The following is a 21,485-nucleotide window of genomic DNA, read 5'->3' as shown; positions in this document are numbered from 1 at the left end:
TTCTTCTTTTAATTTCTCCTTTTTATCATCAAATTCCTCTTCATCTACAAAGGTATGTCCATTATGGACCTTGACAATACATTTCAGACAGATAACCTTACAGCAGGTTCCACAGTAAAGACTGCATTGTTGGTTGGGATGATCTTGACATTTCAAGTCACTGAAGACGAAACTGTCCCATGAGTCTCCATGTTCTGCTATCTGCTTAATGTTAACTATTCTATGGTTCTGAGCAATCCTTAAATGAACTCTATCTTTACAGCGATCACACATCAACAGGTTACAGTCAGTACATTTCCATTCTATCTTATTCCCACCTTCACACAGCTGACATCCCACTGGGATTTGTCCCTTAGGTGAGGACTTGGAAAACGCCATTCATATCATCAAAATGTCGGACTTGTATACTTCCTTGTGTAAAAAGGGTACACACTATTGATTGTTATATCAGTTACATATGTAAGTGTATAACAATTAAAATCTGCTGATTCATTCGAATTTTAAATCAAAATAACATAAATAGTCACAGCCCTGGTTTTTATTTTTAATTTACAACACACATGCAAGGTTGTTTCATTTAATCTTTTTAATCTTGCTTTTATTTCATTCGTATAAAATAAAGAGATGTGGTATGATTTCCAATAAACAAATGTATAACCGAGTCCAAATGACCTGGATGCAAACAACAATATGTGACCGTTGAGTCTTCAACAATGGGAAAAATCCATAATGTATGGTCAGCTTTAAAAGTTCCCGACATGACAAAATGTGAAACAATTCAAACTTTAAAAATCAACAACCTGAAATTATGACAAATAAATTCAGGAAAATGAATGACAGAGAAACAGACAGACTCCAGAATAGGGACAAGACACATAAAGAAAGCATTTTTTATGGAAGCAAGCTAGGAAATGTACATATATTCCAATGAATTTAATTTGACACATCTACATCATTGGTGAATTGTTGCTTCAACAAAATTCTTTGACGGAAAGATAATGATAGGAATCCAGAATATATTGCATGTACAATGTATACATGTATTACTTTGTACTTGTTTGGCTCTATAACTATTTTGATCTGAGCGTCACTGATGAGTCTTATGTAGACGAAACGCGCGTCTGGCGTATTAAATTATAATCCTGGTACCTTTGATAACTAATTACTTGAGGTTTCCACTTTCCTAACAATAATTCTTTTAAGACTTTCTACCTTATACTGTGGCATTTATATTTATTCTAAGGAGATGGGCTTTTTTGCAAAGAATAAAATGACAATTGTACATGAAATTAAGACTGCTTTTTTGTGATTATGTTACAGTTCACGATATTGAGAAATGTCAACTTTGTACTGCATTAATATTACTTCATATACTTGTTTAGTCCTGTAAGTTTTCATTTTGCTACTGTATTTCTTTTTTAATTAGTGCTTTACATCGTCTAAACTTTTAGAAAACAATAAACTAAACTTCCAGATATCACCAAAGCCATGAAAACATCTTATTTATATTAACTCCGTTTTTTTTTCTTCATCACATCCTGCTTTTGGAGTGAAACTTGTCAAAAGTCATTTATCGTAGATGAAGCTCCATAAGGGGGACCAAGGCCTCCTGTCCCCCTCTTAATCCGCCTCTGAAATAAACAACATTCTTCAAATTTGAGATGCTTTTAATATTGATCCAAGGTAAAAAAAAAAAATAAAAAAAAGGAGGTGTGTAATATAATATAGTATTCAAGCTTGCTTACTAACACAAAAGTAATTTTTCTTCTCAATATTTTCATTTAGCACTATGTGGTTTGAAAATAGCAAATTATCCCAAATTTAATTTAGATTATTTGACTCTGAGGAGGGGGGTCCTCGCAGATTTGGAAAATAAATATTCTGGTCCCTATTCAGTTGGAAATAAGTAATCTTACCTTATCATACATGAGCATATATATTCTGGCGCTACAATATTTAAAATTGTTAAATTGTTTTGCCTTGCTTGCTTTCTGTATGTATGTGTGTCTAAACAAAACGGTGACCAATTAATAAGAGGATGACCATTTGAATTGGGGGAAAGGACTGACAGCTTTCGTGTCACGTTTTGCATTTGAAGAAAATAAATATTCTGGATCTGGTCGGAGTGATAACAAATAATCTGGCCGCCTTTTTTAAGTTGGAAATAAATTTTCGTCAAATCTGCCAAGCCCACTCAGAATTAAATGGTTTTCCCCTTATAACACATCACTTATAATACATTCCATAACAAAATCTATTTAGATAGCATCACGGTAAAAAATATGGTACCATGGTGCTATTAGACCCTGGGGAAAACATCGTTCGAGTTCTTTATTTATATATATATATAATTTCAATTTTGCTAGTTCCCTTAATATTTTCTAATGAATACAGTTCCATGGAATTAACACAGACAAATGCACATTTATGCACGTAAAAAGATGTACAATGATTATACATTGTATACATGCACATTGATTGGTTGATAACTTATGGTGTTTAAAACCATTTTCAGCACTCTTGGCTTTATCAAGGAGGCAGTTTTGTTTTGTAAAAGAGTACCAAGTGATAACCTGTATATCCTAGTATATTGAGATCCGAGTCTAACGCATCTGGCACGAGAAGGGCTCAAACTCACAATCTAAGTGATCACTGTAGATGAACTACAAATGTACTTAGACCACTCGGCCATTGAGGCCCCCTATACACATTGATTTATACATGTACATGTATAATCTGTGGTAGCTGTAGGATGTATTTGAAATAGCCCTTATAAATGTGTTAAATGAATCTGAAACGGTAATTCTTTGGAGCTAAAAAGGTGGAGATTCTTTCTCTTGCCTTAATGAAGTTGTGTAGGTGAGAATTAAAAGTGTGATTTCCGGCGGCGACATCAACACTTTGTTAAAATTTGTGATTAAGTCAATAATGTTATATCGATGATATTTGGTTTGCAGTTGGGATAGCATTGGCAAGTCTCGTTTACATAGAGATTATTGGGCCAAGCCCCCTCAGTCATGGTCTAATGACTTTGAAACTTTTGATTAGTTTAAATGTTAAAGTTTCTCAATAAGTCAGTTTGAGGGGAACCACCAATGACGAAATAGTGATATTTAGTGTGTAGTATCAGCAAACTGTAAAAAGTTTGATTAGATCAGTTTGAGGGGAACCACTAAGTGTAAGTCAATGATATTTGGTATGAAGTTTTATTATGATTGGTATATCTCATTTCCATTGAGATGGTTAAGCTCGACCCCTCAGTCATGGTTCATTAGCTTTGGATGTTTTGCATAGTTTACAGATTAGGTCACTTACATGTAGGATAAGTCAATGATATTTGGTGTGCAGTTGTATTATGATTGGCATATGACATTCACACGGAGATGATTTTGCCCTGAAACTTAAATCATGGTTTATTGACATTGGATTGCAATTTTAATAGTTTTGCATTTTACCATCAAAATTACATACAGACATATCTCTATGTCAACAGTGTATTTCATTCAAATTTCTGTTTAAGGTTCAAAGTATTTAACTTGTTAGCACACACAGATATAATTTAATTATCTACAGGACATACATGGAATTCATTAGTTAAAATAACATTCTTGGTGACCCATGATATCTTTTTACTATTCAAATTATAAGCATTGTACAGTGACAGTCATCCACATAAAATACTATCAAAACAACTCTAATGGTAAAAGGGAGAGCGAATTTGGAGATACTTGTCAAAGAGAATGATGAAAGGGAGTGAAAATATGGGGATATTTTTAAAAGATGGCATTTTAACTTCACTCACAAGTGACCTGTCCAAATGTGGAGATTTCAAATTTTTAAAGGAAAAATAAGGAGTCTCCTCTTAGATCTGGTATGTTGGCAGTCTGACTTTTTATTTATTTATTGTGATATTTTTTACAATAAAAATTACAATTTTAAGTTTTATTACAGGTGACGGATGCACAGCAGTTGATTCCTTAATTGTCAACATCATGGATCTCACTTTATAGGGAGCTCATGGGATTAAAAATGTCTGTAAAACTGTTTTTGTAAAATAAACCCTTTCATTAACATTATGTATAAAACAATATTAATACAAATATATTCTACTTTTACATCTTCTTTTATTCATTTGTTTGCATGTTTTTGGCTTGAACCCCATTTATATTAATATGAATATGTCTTTTTTTGTGATTAATTTTAATTCTTTGTTTATTTAAAGGGGATTGCCAACAGCCAGAGTCTACGTGTGGGTCTCCTCAACATAGATATATACAAATTCACAATTAACAAAGAGTTTCTTTTTACAAACATGTTTAACACAAGACAAGACAATATGTACAGGACAAGACATAAGAATGTAAACTTCACACCCATCCAATCACTCACCCATTCTTACTCAGACGCACACGACTTTACAATCATGTTGGACTCAGTAATATAAGGTAATGATTAAAGGGGCATTAGCTACGATATATAAAAAAAATTAAAATATGATTTTTTTGTTCAATCATTAATGAAAGTGAAATAGTGAAATAATAATTCGCTTTTAGCAGCCAGTTTGGTTCAATTTTGTCAAAATAAGCTAACAAACATCGCTGATGAATTATTCACTTGCAAGTGAATAATTCGACCTCATTGAATCCGTATTCATGTGACCTTCAATTTAACCCCTTCGCTAAAGATGGGTTACGCATGAATTAGGCGTGTTCGATCAGTTATTAAAAGAAAAAGAATGTCAACATTGAAAGTGAACCAAGGGTAAACCATTTGATTAACTGATTCGATCCACAAACACTTATTCTTATACAGGTAAAAACGATGATTAACATATATTTTTAACCTATAATATGAAATCAGACAGACCTAGAAAAATGCAATTGCACGAGTTCACTATCTTTTTATATCTATATTTATGTTTATATCGGGATATATGACCGTCGGCAGTCTTCGGAGGTCACCTCGATAGTCAATAAGATGACGTCTAGACTAAAAAACACACGAAATGATGATGCATATTATCGAACTCATGCATTGTAAATTGTTTATTTTAGACTTTTCATAATTTGGATATACGTTTTAGTGTGTTTTAAATCAAATATGAGAATTTGAGTCAAATCGGTGAACATGAATTTGACAGCTAATGCCCCTTTAAGGAAAGACGATTTTGAGTACAATCAGGTCAAATGAAAAAAGAAGTATATATATAAGTGTATTCTTACCTAATATGTTTTATCACAAGGAAAACAGATAATACAAACAAGTAATTGATCTATCGAGAAAACCTGTTTGAAGCTTTAAAATATTGAAAAACACTCAAACAGCTCTAAATTAGCATCATCAGACAAATCGTCACTACCTTCTATTAAAATTTTCTTCAGGTAGTTAGGACAGAGATCCTGCAATATTGCTATATTTATATCTGGACAAATCAGATTCTTAATACCAACCAAGTAGAAGAGTAATCCGATAGTTCATGTAACAGACGATACCGATGCAGATGAATTAAATAGTGCTTTCAATACGGTTACCTGTGCAGAAATCGCAAAACCTATGTAATGTAAGATTACATTTGTACAAATGGTCATTTAATAAGGGCACTAAGCCCTAAACGTAATCTAGTACGAATCTTTTTCTCATAACCATGCCCACGTGAATATATTTTTTTACTACACAAATTGGATTCTTCTTTAACAACCTTTTGAAACACGCCAAAGATGTTGCTGAAATTAGTTCAGCTGACAAGCTATTCCAGTCTCTAATCGTAGCTAGAAGAAAGGAATCTTAGTATGCTACTGTTCTTGACCTGATTGGTATCAAGTTGGCATGACGTCTTAGGTTATAGTTTTCAGTGTTATGATGCCATTGGAATAATGGATGAAAATTACAGAGATAGTCTGGAACAAGATGATTTTTAAGTTTGTACAGATATGTAAGTCTGCGAACTTTACTGCATGTTTTAAGTAGCTCAAGTCCAACCTTTTTCAATAAAATGACGTTTTGTGACCCTGATTTCCCCAGTAGATATAATGCAGGCACGTCTCTGTACATGTTCAATGTTTGCAGAATCAGCTCTAGAAGAGTTATCATAGATAACATCTGCATAGTCTAGTAATGATCGAACAAATGTTTTTGTAACTTTTCAATGCATAATCTAGGTAATAAATGTCGCATTCTCAGGATAGTGTTTAGTTTACTGTGACATTTCTTATAAATATCAGCAATATGATCGGTCCAAGAAAGTTTATCATTCAAAATAAGACCTCAATGTTTATGGTGTGTAAATCTCTTTATATTTACATTATTTAAGATCAATGGAGGGTAGTGGGGTATATTTTTCTTTAAAATTATGAGATACTCAGTTTTTTGTGCATTGAAAGTTACACACCTTTACTGGGACCATGTGTTCAACGTGTCTAGGATAGAACCCTGGGGTACACCAGCATAAGTGTTTTTAACTCGATGATGTCTGGCCATTAATAATGACTCTTTGAGTACGACCCGAAATGTAATTTTCTATAAGAGACAAAAGAGAACCACATATGCCAAATTGTTTAAGTTTGAAAACAAGACCTTTGTGCCAAACTTTATCAAAGGCCTTAGTCACACATCTAAAAAGATCTTTACCGTTATCTAATGACTTGTAAATTTCATGAGTAAAAGTAATTAGTTGATTCACTGTTGAATCGTTTTTCTTAAAGCCTGAATTCTCAGTGTTAAGTAAATCATTAAATTCACAGAACTCATAAATACCCTTATAGATGATTTTCTAAAGGATCTTGGACACAGATGATAGTAGAGCAATAAGTTGATAATTAGACATCATATTTTTACCGCCTTTATTTTTGTACACTGGACACACATTAGATACTTTCCAGACAGATAGATATACTCCAGAACGAAGTGAGAAATTGAACAGTATGCATGGTGAGTGGCTTATACAGAGATTGAGCACAGTACTTCAGAATATGGTTTGATATACCATCTGGACCACATGACTTACGTGGGTTAGACTGAAGTAAATATTCAAGAACATCTGATTCAACAGCCGTTATCTCCTCAAGTCGCTCTATTGTAAGAAAAAGATAATGGCAGTAGAGCAGGCACGTCGTTTTCATGTTGACCTAAATGCATCTGAGCAGAAAAATTACAATTAAGAAGTTCTGCCTTTTCAAGATCATCAGATATCAGATTCATGTTTTCTTTCAAAGGATGGATAGCTCTATATGAATTGCAACCTAAAACAGATTTGCTAAGGGACCAAAACTTGTCTTCGTCTCTGCGAGTCCGTTGATATTTTTTGAAGCAACGATCACACTTTCAAATCGCTCGCCTAACCTCGTTACTCATCCATGGTTAATCCTTATGACGAATAGTTACAACTATATTTGGTATAAATTCAGAACAAGCTGAGGTGACAAGGTCAATCGTAAAACTAGAAATGTCATTTACATCGTCAAAAATTTCGTATGCGGTATCAAATGTTTTCATAGTGGCAATCATTAAAATTGAAAGTACAAAATGTAAAATCCAAACATAATATTTTATATTATATATAAAATAATTGTAATATCTAACTCAAATTGATTAAATGCAAAATTTAAATGGCTGCGACTCATTTCACAAAAAATCGTACTAGTGAAAATACTCGTAAGTCATGAACATTTCAGCATAACTTACAATCAATTTTAATCGTTAGATGTTTTTGTGAAATGAGTCCCTGGTCCCTAAACAGCTGTCTTTGCATTTCATTTTATCTTTTTTTACTTCAAACAGCTTTGATACACTTTTATTTCCTTTGTTTGAAAACTTATACCTATATACCTTAATATATTGAAAAAGTGCAATTTGCTCTTTTCTATTCAAATATTTTTTTAATCTGTCCCCTCATATGCAAAGCATACTGATGAGTCTCATTGCATTTGATCACATTTTACCAAGTGTAAACGGGACAAAACTCACACGGTCAAACAGACACTTAATTTATTCGTTGCATTTTTTGGTATCATTGCCAAAATATTTTCTCTGATATTCTGAAGTATTAAATTAATGCAATTTATATCTTTAAATTCAAATTTTAAAAGATTCGATCAATTTTATCATTACTTATCTTACATTACATATCTGTACAAATATCCTATAAATTTCAATTTGGTTTCAGGAGTCTATGCTGATGAAGTACCCAATGCAAAGCAGTGTAATTTGGAAGAAATTCACAAGAGGGAGGATGGTTAAGTGGGTTCCCAATTTGTGTTATCAACACTGTATCCCTGAAATTTCACAGGAAAGTTGCAAATATGTTGAAATTGTGCATTAGAGTCAAGATTTCAACACAGATCCCTGAAATTTCACAGGAAGATTGCACATACTGGTATGTTGAAGTTATGCACCTGTTATTATGGAATTGTTTGAAGACTTTTTTCACATCTTAAACATTCTACATTGATTAGTCACAAATATTGCAACCCAACCCATTTTACCAATTTTTACAGATATTCTAAAGTATTGTTAATTTTATCTTGCATTATTTAATTCATATATATAATATTCGATCAATTTTATTTTTTTATCTTAATCCATTTAATCTCAGTTTGGTCTTTGGGGTCTAGGCATTAAAAAATCAGAACCACATCAGTCATGGTAATTTTCAAGTGTTTCTCTTCATAGTATTCCTTCATTTTTAGTTCAATTATAAAAAAGACAGACAAACAAACTCTGAAAAAACCTAGTTACATTTTGCAAAATTTCAATCTGAAGAGTCAATTCCCACAGTGAAAAAAAGGCAGATACTCAAACTCAGATTATGTATCAATTTAAAGATGGCAAATAATTCATATTTAAGAGATGACATTTATAATGTGCTTCTGAGAACCTTATTTATATTAATTCATGTTTTGAGTTCTGTTATGATTGCATCGGACAAACTTGAAGGACAATAAGGAAGGGATGACCTTACATCACCAGCAAATAAGAGACCATCAACCAGAAAAATTAGTTTATGCTTCGAAACATGTGCAGGAAATTGCTACCCTACTTTTACCTTATTCCTCCAGTATCAAAAAGGCAACAGAAATAGAAAATAAATAAGCCTTTTTATTCAAAAGTAATTTATAATATCAAAATTTATTATGGTATATACCTAAAAATAAATTTGCTGTAAGGTAACATTATTACATGTCCTGTTACTTATTTCAATACAAAATATATTCTTATATATTTACATATATATATTATTTATAAACATATACAAGTATATATATATCTATATAAAAAAAAAGATTTGAATCAACATAAGTAGTAAAGATAAAAAAAAAAAAAATAGGAAATGAACAAGTGCATAAAGAAATATCTAAGAAATATGGTAACTATTAGAGGTTTTGCAAAATTTACGTTACCATATTTCAAGAAAATTGTTTCTTTTATTTCAATTTCCTTGCTTTATTATTTTTACTTCCAAGGTAACGCTTCTTTCACTTTCTTTTAAATTGTTTATCTTGTGTTAAGTAATGCTAGACTATATCATTAATAACACAGAGTTACACAGCCATGAATATCTGTCATGTAACAGTGAAACCAACTGGAAAAAAAAATGACTTTATTGATACATTGTGACTTTCTTTTGTTTTTATATTATTTTCACTATATTACTGCATATCCGACTTTATGTTTAACTATATATATATACAGTTAACTCTCGTTGTCTCGAACTCGGTTGACTCGAAATTTCGGATGAGTCGAAGTTTTCTCGTGGTCCCGAACTTTGTTCCATATAAATAGATGTATTTCGACTCCTGATGAGTCGAAATTGGATGAGTCAAAATTTCGGTTGAGTCGAACTAAATTTACGGTCCCAAATTTAACAAAAGCATTCAAAATTCATTATTTGTCTCGAACTAATACACATATGTCAAAACATGACCTCCGGGATTTAAATGGATTGAAGAGTTAATCTGACAATACACATGTAATTAAATTTCTGGTCACTGACCAAGGTATTGATTTATGACATTCTATTTCCACAAGTGTTTACCTAAGATTATCTTTTATCACCATGATAATTAATTAGTGATACATTGTTAAAGTTTATGAAAAATTATTTAAAATGTTTACAAAAAAAATTGATTAAATTAATCGTGATTTACACTGATGAGCTTGAATGTGTATAAAGTGGGAATTAAGACTTCCGTTGGTGATCACATAAAAACTACTCAATCGGCGTCTTTTATCTTTTTGTATTTTTTATTAAAAGAAAGATTGAGATAAAAGAAAATAAAAATAAATCTAAATTTCTAAAATATCTTGTATCCAAGAATAAACAATTTTGTCAAATTTAAATGACTTAAATAACGCTTAGATCTATTGGAAATTACTCTCTCGGATAAAAGCCACAGAAAATTTTTTTTAACTGTTCAAAGAAATAATTAAATAAGTGAAAACAATGTTATTATAATAATGAAAGACCATAACATACAAATCCATCGATATGAGACCAGAATATTGATCCCCTTCCTATATTCATCCGGATTTATTTTAGCTTTACCAAGGTAAGCAAGAGTTGTGTCCCTTGGTCTGTCAAACTTCCGGTTTTCGTTTGAGTCGAACTACGGGTATCTCGAAATATTTCTCTGGTGCGACTGACTTCGAGATAACGAGAGTCGACTGTATATAAATGTTGTTTTAATTTGTCATGTGTTTATGCTCATGTTATTTTTCATGTGCATGATATACAAATGTTCCTTGTACTTGTGATTGTATATCAATTGAAGACTTCAGAACAGTTTCACGAGAGGAAGGTTTTGCAGTATAATTCAACTCAACACAAATAATAATGATTATGGATGGCTGTTAAACTTCCAGTGGGAAAATAAAATGCCTATTCAGGATGAAAACATGTTAATGTGATATGAATATAAACTCTGGCTGCTTTGTACTAAAACGATACACAGAGTATTAAGATTTTTCAACATGCTAGTTCACAGGGTAAGAGTCCACAGGATACATGTTACCCTACACAGACATATAATTCTGACCCCAAGCCGACCAGGTTTTCCTCATACCCCAAAATGCTGTATGCTTAGCAGAGAAGCAGCAAATACTAGTTTTTAAGTTTTTAGGATTGAACAGGCTGGCAATCAAACCAACCACCTCCCACACTCTAGTAAGCCTGCTACCACGAGAGAAGTGAGGAGGTTCAACAATAATGAAAATAAAAATATATTTTTTGTTTGTTTCTGACATCACTATGATTAATTTCTCATGACATTCTCAAATTTTATAATTCTCTCCCTCTGTGATTTGGACCGTGGGTAAAGTATAATTGTCTTGTTCGTTTTTTGTTGAGCTGGCTTTATTGCATTTACTTTATCTTCAACATAAACATCCACTACTTATTGATATCTTTAACTTTAATGGACTTCAAATTTTGGTAGATTCATCAATTCTAAAACAGAGTTTTTATAATTTTCAATGTTTTTCTCTGTTTCTCCTGCATTCACTAGGTTTAAGACAGTAGATTTGTATGCTTTGTATTTTTCATCAATTTCACTGTCCAACTGTTTTAACTTCTCTTGATCTTCCTGTGTTAAATTCTCATCCTAATATGGAAAGAAAGAAGAATAAAAATCCAGCAATGCAATTATATGGAAAATAATACAATATTCTATACAACACAATGATTAAATAAATTCTCATCCTATAATAGAAAAAAGGAAGAATAAGAAAAATGATTTCACTTTTTTTTTCAGAAATGTCAATGAGAGAAAACGGGTCAGTATATTTTCATTTTCTTTCTATTATTATGTTTGTTTTCCCCCTTTTCATACGTGACAATGGACAGAAAAAATATTTAAAAAGGACAAAACACAATGCAATGAAAATGACAAATTAGAGTATATCATTGTCAATAAAACACTGCAGTGGACAATTCTAACTGTGATTGTTTTTTTGACTTGCATTAATTAAGAAATAATTATTTCATGTCATATTATATGCTTATTTAAACATGGATAGCAATTATATTTGTTAATATCTGTATACCCAACATTAGTGAGTTGTAAACTTTTAACAAATATAATGCCTACCAATTTTAAGGTTACATAGAGCATGACATGAATGCATTATTTCAATTTAAATTTAGACCTATAAGACATGATTGCTTGGCAGCCATTTTGAACTGATGAAACAAAAAAGGTTCTAAAAAAAACAAAATTTTATTATTAAAAAATGTACAAATAAAATAAACTTTCTTTTTTAAAGATTTGATATAATATCATGACAAGCAATTCTTGCAGAAATGTCAATTTTGACCTCCAGCATTTGTAAAAATACAACAGATATTGCAAATTCAATAGTGACGCCAAGCATTATATAAGAATGTTATACAAATATAACTATTTATCCCTCCCATTTAGGCTGGTGACAATGTCGGTGGAGAAAAAATGAAGTACCTGAAGAAAATTAATGCATGTTTAATATCCAGTGGCAAATTCTTTATTCAGGATGATAATATCTGATGTGATATGAATTTTGCCTTGTTCTTTGTATTAGACTGATAAGCTCAGTCTAAATTTTATCACAAAGCAGTCTGTAGCAAGATCCTACCTGCACAATTACACTATATTTCCTAAGCTATCAGTATAACAAATACTATTTTTGTTTACTTTCTCCCCTCTGGAAGAAAAAAACATTCTTTCAAATTTTCTCACCATCAATACTTTTAAATCTATAATAAAAGTAGGTAAATCATTGTCATTGAATGTGAGAGACACAATGTGATGACCTCTAATAAGAACTCGATTTTGTAACATGCATGCTTATTTTAAAAGCTGTTAAAGCTTTGGTATACCTTTATATTTATGTTATTTGTGGTTGCTAACATCTTTAAAGGTTCTTCCTGGATGAAGAATATTTCCATGGAATTCTAGACATATCCTCTAAAGTGATCTCATCTTCCCATGGTTCTTTAACCTGAAAATTACATGTTTTTAATGATTTGAATTATGAAATTCCGACACATTAGTTGTCAGAAAATAATTTTAAAAGTTTACGAAATTCATGAATTTACATCAAGTTACACTAGTGAAAATTTGAATATACAACAGAATAGCATATGGAATTCGTTTTTCTTTAAAAAAAAAAATATCAGAACGTAGGTAGAATTTAGTATTTTTATCTTCATTCTGATGATATTTTCTGTATTTCCCAAAGAAGGATTATATTTGATGCATTTATAACGCTTTTTGATTTTCCATTTCAGAGAGCCAAAATATGCCCTTGTCATTCTTTCTACCTATTATTTTTTTCGTGGGTACCAATTTTCATGGATTGTGGAAAAATTTTATTTTCATGGATATTTGATTTCATGGTTCTTCTAAAGTCTGCTTAAAAACCTATCAAAAATTTTGTACTTTATTGAACATTTAAATTTGTGGTCCACCTATTCCCACAAAATCAATGAAAATTGGTATCCCATGAAAAATAATGAATGCACAGTATTGCATGGTCCTGTTGCAGACAAAGTTCTTTGGTGACAGAAATCATCATACAGTGGATGTCTCAAAGTTATTGAGTTTACTCAATGAGGAAGACATTCTTTCATTAATGTGAAATGATGACATATAGGAACAGTTTTTTGCCTTTTCTTATCATTTCTATGTATGATAACTGTTGATTGTTGTATGTTTTTTACAATTTATACAGCTTACCAATGATTCATGATATAATACTGCGATTAGATACATTATATAGTCAAAGTTCTGTGCTTTTAATGGACATCTGAAATAGAAATACGTGTAGGGATCAGGAAAATACTGTGGTCTTGAGATTTAGAAACAACTATGTATTCTTTAATAAATTTTCTCAAATAATTCCATATATTCAGAACAACAAAATTATTTTTTTAGATTAATCCTTGAGAGAAACATACATGTTATTTAATATTATGTTGTACTTAACTTTGGAACATTTATTTTTTTGTATTTCTTGAATTTTCTTTCATAATATTTTTCTATAACTTCAAAATTTCTTTTTTGTAAAAGTGACACATAATACTTATATACAACTATAATTCTGATATAAGATTTTGTTTTATAAAACAGAAAAATACATAAGATATTGTGAGCTGGTTCTCACTAATTTATACCCTCCCTTTGTAGTGGAAAGACATACATATATACCAAACAGTATGGAGGTAGACATCAGAAAGTAGCAAAGCATAGGATTTAGGTAACTAATATTTAACTTAGTATCAGATATCTAGAAGCTGTGTTTAAAAATGAATTAAAAATTTGTTAAATATGCATCAATGTAAAGAACAAACAAGTATCTGACAAACAGGAAGTAAATATTGATTGATTAACGTCAAGTGGAAAATATTTCATGCATGTTCAGGACATGAACAAATAAATGAAGTAAATAAGTAACAGACCTGATTATGTGTCAAAATTAAAGCTTACAAATATGAAGCATGGAACCAAATATCAAGAAACCTTGATTTGTAGTTGGTGAGCAAAATGCAACAGATTTTTTTACACATGTATCAATGTGAAGGACATAAATTTTATATGATAGCAGCAACCAGTAATCAGATGTCATGGTCTGAAAATATGTCACACATTACAGCTTACCAATATAAATTTTGGTACCAAATATCAAGAAACCCTGATTTGTAGTTGCTGAGCAAAATTGGATGGAAATTGCTTATACATGCATCAATGTGAAGAACTTACATGTATGTGTCATGTAGGAAGTAGATAAGAAACGAATCTGAAATTATGTGACATAATATATCTTACCAAGCTAAGGATTGATACCAAATTACAAAAAAGCCCTGATTTGTAGTTGCTTAGAAAAATGCTACAGAAATGTATGAAATAAAGGTGGACAGCAGAAGTAAATCAGTATATCTTGTTGGAGAGGGGTATAAAAAAAATTATCAAACCTATCAGATGTAAGAGAATCTTCGTTTTGACATTGTCATTACGATTTACAACTAGATGAAGAAATTTCCTTTTGGCTGCTTTGTCATAACAGAAACACTGTTTGATACAGACTCAACTATGTTTATATATAATACATTAGACTGACTTCATAAATAAATATTTAACTTTGTTAGAATATGCTTCACTCAGTTTCATTCATTAAGAATTATCAGAAAAAAATTTCAACCTTTGTAAATTTATTAGTTCTATATCATATTGGTGTTTTAGTTTTTGTACAATTTAAGTCTAGCAGGACAAATACTTTATTTCTAATGGCCTAATTGCATATTTTTGGAAATACCCACATGTATTTGGCTCTTTATCTTAAAACAACACTGTTATACTTAAACATGGATGTCAAAACTTTAACTTAACAAAGTTATGGATCATTTATGATTTCAAATTGTGCAAATTAATTGCAATTTGTGCATTTATTGGATGTCAACACTAACTAAAATCACTAGCCCAGTAGGTGCTGTCATGAATTATCATTGATATGATAATATAATTATAAATTAATCATTTTTAGACTTATACCTCGAATTTGACATCAGCGGTCATCTCAGTACCTGAATCTATGACAAACGAGACGATTTTAATTTTGAAAATATCAATTTCCCCCACCTTAGTAGCAATATACCAACTTCACCTGCATATGGGATATACATTTCCCAACTCATTCGGTATTCAAGAGCTTGCAGCTGCTACTCAGACTTTGTAAAACGTCACAAGTGTCTGAGCAAAAAGTTGATGAACCAGGGTTATGTCAAAGAACGTCTCGTCCTTTTTCTAAAAAAGTTCATCGGAAGATACCAATACCTTGTTGATAAATATTCCGTATCAACTTCACAAATAATACATGATGGTCTTGATGTATAGATTCTAGGTACTGACGTTGTTTATCATCTTTATAACTTGTTATAGTGTTCTTTTATTTGTCTTTGTAAATTATTAACGTTAACTGTTTGGTCCATTTTTGGTAATATCCTTTAGACGTGGCTCGGTACTTGTACATCCCGCCATTGTGTTGTTGTGCTGTTGTCATTTTTTTGTATTCTTGTGTTTCAATGTTGCGTATGTGCTTTGTGTATATGCCATTTTGTTTTTCTTTGTTGACATATTTGTTTGTTTTTATAGTGATTGAGATTATAACACAATGTTGACTGCTGTACCCGTATTTTTGACATTTTTACCTATTATGTATGTTTGTTTTGTTCACACATTGTTGTCAATACAATGAAATTTTATGCGATTGTCATACGAGTGAGAGGTTTAGCTAGCTTTAAAACCAGGTTTAATCCACCATTTTCTACATAAGAAAATGCCTGTACCAATACAGGAATATGACAGTTGTTTTACTTTCGTTTGACGTGTTTGAGCTTTTGATTTTGCCAGGGATTTGTTCAGGGACTTCCCGTTTTGAATTTTCCTTGGAGTATATTTTTGTTATTTTACTTTTAACTCTTTATGAAACTTTGAATTTTTTGAAATACTAAGGATTTATCACCCCAGGAATAGATTATCTTCTATGTATTTGGCAAAACATTTCGGAATTTCGGGTCCTCAATGCTCTTCAAATTCGTACTTTATTTGGCCTTTTTAACTTTTTGATTCTAGCGTCACTGATGAGTCTTTTGTAGACGAAAAGCGTGTATAGCCTACAAAATGTTAATCCTGGTATCATTGGTGAGTTTATTCTTAAACAGCTGACATTTTGTTGATTAACATCAAAAGGAGACAACTTCTAAATATATAAATGCGGCAGCACAAATTCAAATAAAAACTCTGACAGGGCATATTCAAACTTGACCTGTATTTAAGGGTCAATGGAATTGTGTAATTTTTTTATTATTTACCTATTTCTATTATATTTCTGTTTTTAGATAGTGGTAACATCATTTTTAAGTTTTGCAAATCGGGTTCAATAAAGGGTAAGTTTTAACATTCTTCATTCTGTAGAGAGGTGTCCTGACCACCATGCATTAGTCATCTCAATGACTTTGTAGCATTTTTCTTAGCAACTACAAATCAGGGCTTTTTTTGTAATTTGGTATCAATACTAGTATGCTAAATGCTAAATTTTATAAAAAAAAACAAAAAAGGAATTTCAGGGCAATAACTTCTAGAAGAAGTCAATCAACTGTTTTTGACTTTATAGATCTTGTATTGCTAATCATTTTAGAGGTGGTTTTCAGCTTCTACCTATCTACATTTGTATCATAGTTCAAAGATAATAAACAAAAACCCATTAATTAGTAAAACATTGTAACTTAATGATAACAACCAGGAATTTTGATAGATCTTGCATTGCTGATCAACTGCGTCCAAATCAAATTTCTTCCTATCTATTATAGTTTTTAGGACAAAAGAAAAAAACATGAAAATCATTAAAAAATTGTCATTTCAAAGCAATAACTCCTATAAGTCACCCAAATGTTTCAGTGATATCGGCATTTATAAACACCTTGTATTGCTGATCATTTTGGCTGCCTACAATTTTTATTTATCTGTTTCAATAGTTTTTAAGATAATGGACAAAATAAGAAAATCACCGGTATTCAAATATCATCATTAAAGGGTAATAACTCCTATAATGAGTTACTAATGGTTTCGGTCATATTGACATATTTGTAGATCATGTATTGCTGATCTTTTTTTATGTTTTTTTTTATTTTCAAGATAATGGGAAGTAACACATAAGTTTGTAAAAATTCAATATTTAAGGGCAATAACTCCTATAAAGAGTCATCTGATCATTTAGGTGGAGGCCTTAAGTTGGTAGATCTTGACATTCTAAGCATATTTGCTCCATTGGATTTTTCCTATTTACATGTATTATGGCTTTCAAGATATTAGACAATTGATGCATTTTACCCTTATGTTCTTTTTTAAGCCATTTCAGCCATGTTTATTGATTGGCTGGAACAAAAAACACAATTTTTATACTAAGGATCATTCAGAGCAAAGTGGTTTTAGAGGATTTTTTTTAGTTAACGATGACGACAATGACGGACGCCAAATGATAGCAACAGGTTACATGGTCCAAAGGGCTAGGTGAGCTTAAAACGAGTTTACCCCATATGCACAATGCATTGGCTCTTCTTTCACTGTACCCACCTGACTGAACAACTGCTATCTCTACAATCCAAGGACAATAATATATAGACTGAAAAATTTCTAGCTCTATGATATAACTATGTTAACACTTTGACTGGAACATTTCAAGTTGTAGGATGTTATTACCTAAACTGTGATATTTCTAACTCTATGAACTTAGATGTTATGACCTTGACTTTAAAGTTTCTATGTCTAGGATTTCGGATAGTATTACCTTTGGATCCCAGACGTTATTACCTTGACTGTGACATACCTAGATATAGGGTCTTGATAAGTGTAACATCGACAGTGACATTGCCAGCTCTAAGATCTCTTATGAAATTACCTTAACTGTGAAATTCCTAGTAATACGATCGTGGATGGTATTATGATGACAGCGAAATTTCCACCTCTAAGATCGCTAATGTAATTACCTTGACTGTGACATTCCTAGCTCTAGGATCCCTGATGAAATTAATTGCAAAACAGTAGTCATTTGTTTCAGATTCTAATGGGAAAAGCCTGTCAATCTCTTGTCCTTCCAGACCCTCTGGCCAAGGTGTACATAATTCTGCAATAAAAAAGTGTTCTGTTTGTCAAAGCTACACAATTGAATGTTTTGATTTGAAGGTCGATCTATGTTTTCACATTCTGATTGATTAAGATTTTTTTTTTCTTAACTTGCTTAAATGATATAACTATTTACTGTTTATACCTGATGTGTCTATTTTTCATTTTTCAATCATAACTTTATCTTATTGTGTTGCAAGTTGGATAACTGTAGATAATAAGGTACTTTATTGTGTCTAATTTTAATTTTGAGATAACTGTTTGTTTGGTGACGTTCTACAAGATTTTATATAAAATGGCATATTATATGGTGACAATTTTATTGATGCAGGAAAAAAGAGTATAAGGATTTAAATAAACCATCAGGAAATAAAAGACTCTATAATGAATACACAACGAAAGTACCATTTAAGTTTTAAATATTGCATACACATCTAAATACCGAGTAAAAAGAAGTTTAGCAACATATATTTTAATAAGAAAAACTTCTAAAATTACATTAATTAGATTTAATAATTGAGTGTTTGTCGAGTTTCATATGAATCTGATGCTTTATTTTTTGTGTATCTTCACTATCATATTTTTCTTAATGTAATGTGTTTGTTTACGCTTTTAGTTTGAGAGATTCATTCAGTTATACTTCAAGAAGGAGGCAAAACAAAAACAAAAATAACTTACCTTTGGCAAATAACTGCATTGGATTCATTATTATTCATGGGATACCAATTTTTAGGATTCCTTTTATATTGGTGAACCTCAAATTTAAATGTTCAACAAAGTACATATTTTCCATAAGCTGACTCTGGAAAAACCATGAAATCAAATATCCACAAAAAATACAATTTTCCTCGTTCCAGAAAATTCGAACACACGAAAATAAATGTATCAGATACACCTACCAGTAGATAGAATACATCTTTTTTTCTAATTTGATAACAGTCATTCCTTTTATGTATTCCTACATTTCAAAGCTTGACACTGTTTTTTTTTTTCATTCATGTGAGGTGGTGTTAAGTGTGGAAAATTATGTATCTTCATCAAATCCTACTTTCCATACTTCTCGGGAATCATACCTTCATTCTTGACGAAATTCTACAAATATTTAGTATAAACAATTCATATTAATTATATACTTGCATATAAGTGTGTATATGCGTGATAAAATCAACCAAATACCCATAAAATTGAGGATGGAAACGGGGAATGTGTAAAAGAGACAACAACCCGACCAAAGAGCAGAAAACATCCCAAGGCCACCAATGGGTCTTCAACACAGCGAGAAAATCACACACCCGGATTCGGGCTTCAGCTGACCCTCAACAATAATGTGTACTAGATCAGCGAAATGGACGCCACACTAAACTCCGATACATATAAATGAACCAAAATTCAAAAACACATAAGGCTAACAAAGGCCAGAGGTTCCTGACTTGGGACAAGCGCAAAAATGCGGCGGGGTTAAACATGTTTTGTGAGATTTCAACCCTCCCCTGTACATCTAGCCAATGTGAAATGAATAAACACACCGCAATACGCAAAGTAAAACTTAGTTTAAAAGAAGTCGGAGTCCGATGTTAGAATAGGTAACAGAAGAAACTAAGTAAAATGACAATGATCATCGTAACTTAACAAATAACTACTAGCAGTTACTGACATGCCAGCTCCACATCTCAAATAAACTGATCGCATGCATAAATTTACATTCTTTTATATTACAGTGATTGTATTCAAAGGGAATTACAAGCTAAATTCTGGTCAAAATTTGAATTTTCTGTAAAATATACAATTTTAAAACGTGAGGTTATTACCTCCATCTTACTCCCCTTACAATTGTGATATCTACTATGATACAGTATAGCCAACTACACATGATGATAAAATTTTCTGGCAAAAGGTCTTATCAGAGTTCCATTCATAAGGGAACAAATAACACCCACTGAAAAGTCTCGCCTGTTTGACTGACCATTGATTTTATGTTGAGTCTTAAAGATAAAGGTTTTACTACAAGTAGCACATGAACTTAATATTTTTTAAGGTTCATGACAATGATATCAAGGTCAGATAAATCCTGTCAGACAAACATGTACACTTTAAAATTATTCCATACACCAAATATAGTAGACCTATTGCTTATAGTATTTGAGATATTGACAAGACCACGAAAACTTAACCATGTTCATTGATCCATGAAATGAGGTCGAGGACAAGTGAAAACTTTCTGATAGGTCAGATGACGCCTGCAAGGTAAGCACATACCAAATATAGTTATCCTATTACTCAAAATAAGACAGAAATTAACATTACAAAAAATCTTAACTTTTTTTTAAAGTAGTCACTGAACCATGAAAATGAGGTCAAGGACAATGGATATATTACAGACGGAAACTTCATAACATAAGGCATCTATATGCAAAGTCTGAAGCATCCAGGTCTTCTAATTTTTGAAATATTAAGCTTTTAAGTAAAACTGTGAGCTACTTCTCACTAATGCTATCCCCGCTTTCAGAATTTGTCAAACAGGAAGTTGATTAACAATGAATCTGAAAACATTTCACACAATAAAGAATGTTCATATGAGCCTTAAATCTGAAAACGCATCAAGGGGTAAAGTATGATCGCATAAACTGAATTACTACAACTTAGGTTTGCTTGGATGCTGGCAGACTCCCCAAAATGCATATTTCCACAAGTTTGGATGATAACATCCATTATGGTTCCTGAGATATGCACTAGGATATAACACCTAACCAGAGTCAATGAAGCCGGAAAATATAGGTCATAAACATATAAGTATGCCATTATGCTGATCTACTATGCAAAATGCATACTGTGGATTCATTA

General features: G+C 31.5%; 1 protein-coding gene across 5 annotated transcripts in view; it reads right to left on the bottom strand.

Annotated features, from left to right (window-relative positions):
• The window catches only part of LOC127725833 (28S ribosomal protein S35, mitochondrial-like), an 86,384-nt gene that overhangs the window by 22,113 nt on the left and 42,786 nt on the right, over positions 1-21,485 (bottom strand). Inside the window, exons 7-8 of one of the 5 annotated variants that reach the window (XM_052233149.1) lie at positions 13,704-13,773; positions 12,845-12,966 (exon numbers count right to left, since the gene is read on the bottom strand). The exons of 1 other annotated variant lie outside the window; for it this stretch is intronic. In XM_052233149.1, coding sequence (XP_052089109.1) covers positions 12,880-12,966; positions 13,704-13,773 — 157 coding nt within the window. In that variant the 3' untranslated portion in view covers positions 12,845-12,879. Of the gene's footprint in view, positions 1-11,394; positions 11,595-12,844; positions 12,967-13,703; positions 13,774-21,485 lie in introns of those variants that run through there. 3 more of the 5 variants (XM_052233150.1, XM_052233148.1, XM_052233146.1) reach the window with 3 other exon arrangements.

The sequence above is a fragment of the Mytilus californianus genome, unplaced genomic scaffold (genome assembly GCF_021869535.1).
Source record: "Mytilus californianus isolate M0D057914Y unplaced genomic scaffold, xbMytCali1.0.p SCAF_15, whole genome shotgun sequence".
NCBI lineage: Eukaryota > Metazoa > Mollusca > Bivalvia > Mytilida > Mytilidae > Mytilus > Mytilus californianus.
Note: the sequence above shows the minus strand (reverse complement) of the source record. Positions and strands in the feature narration are given on the sequence as shown.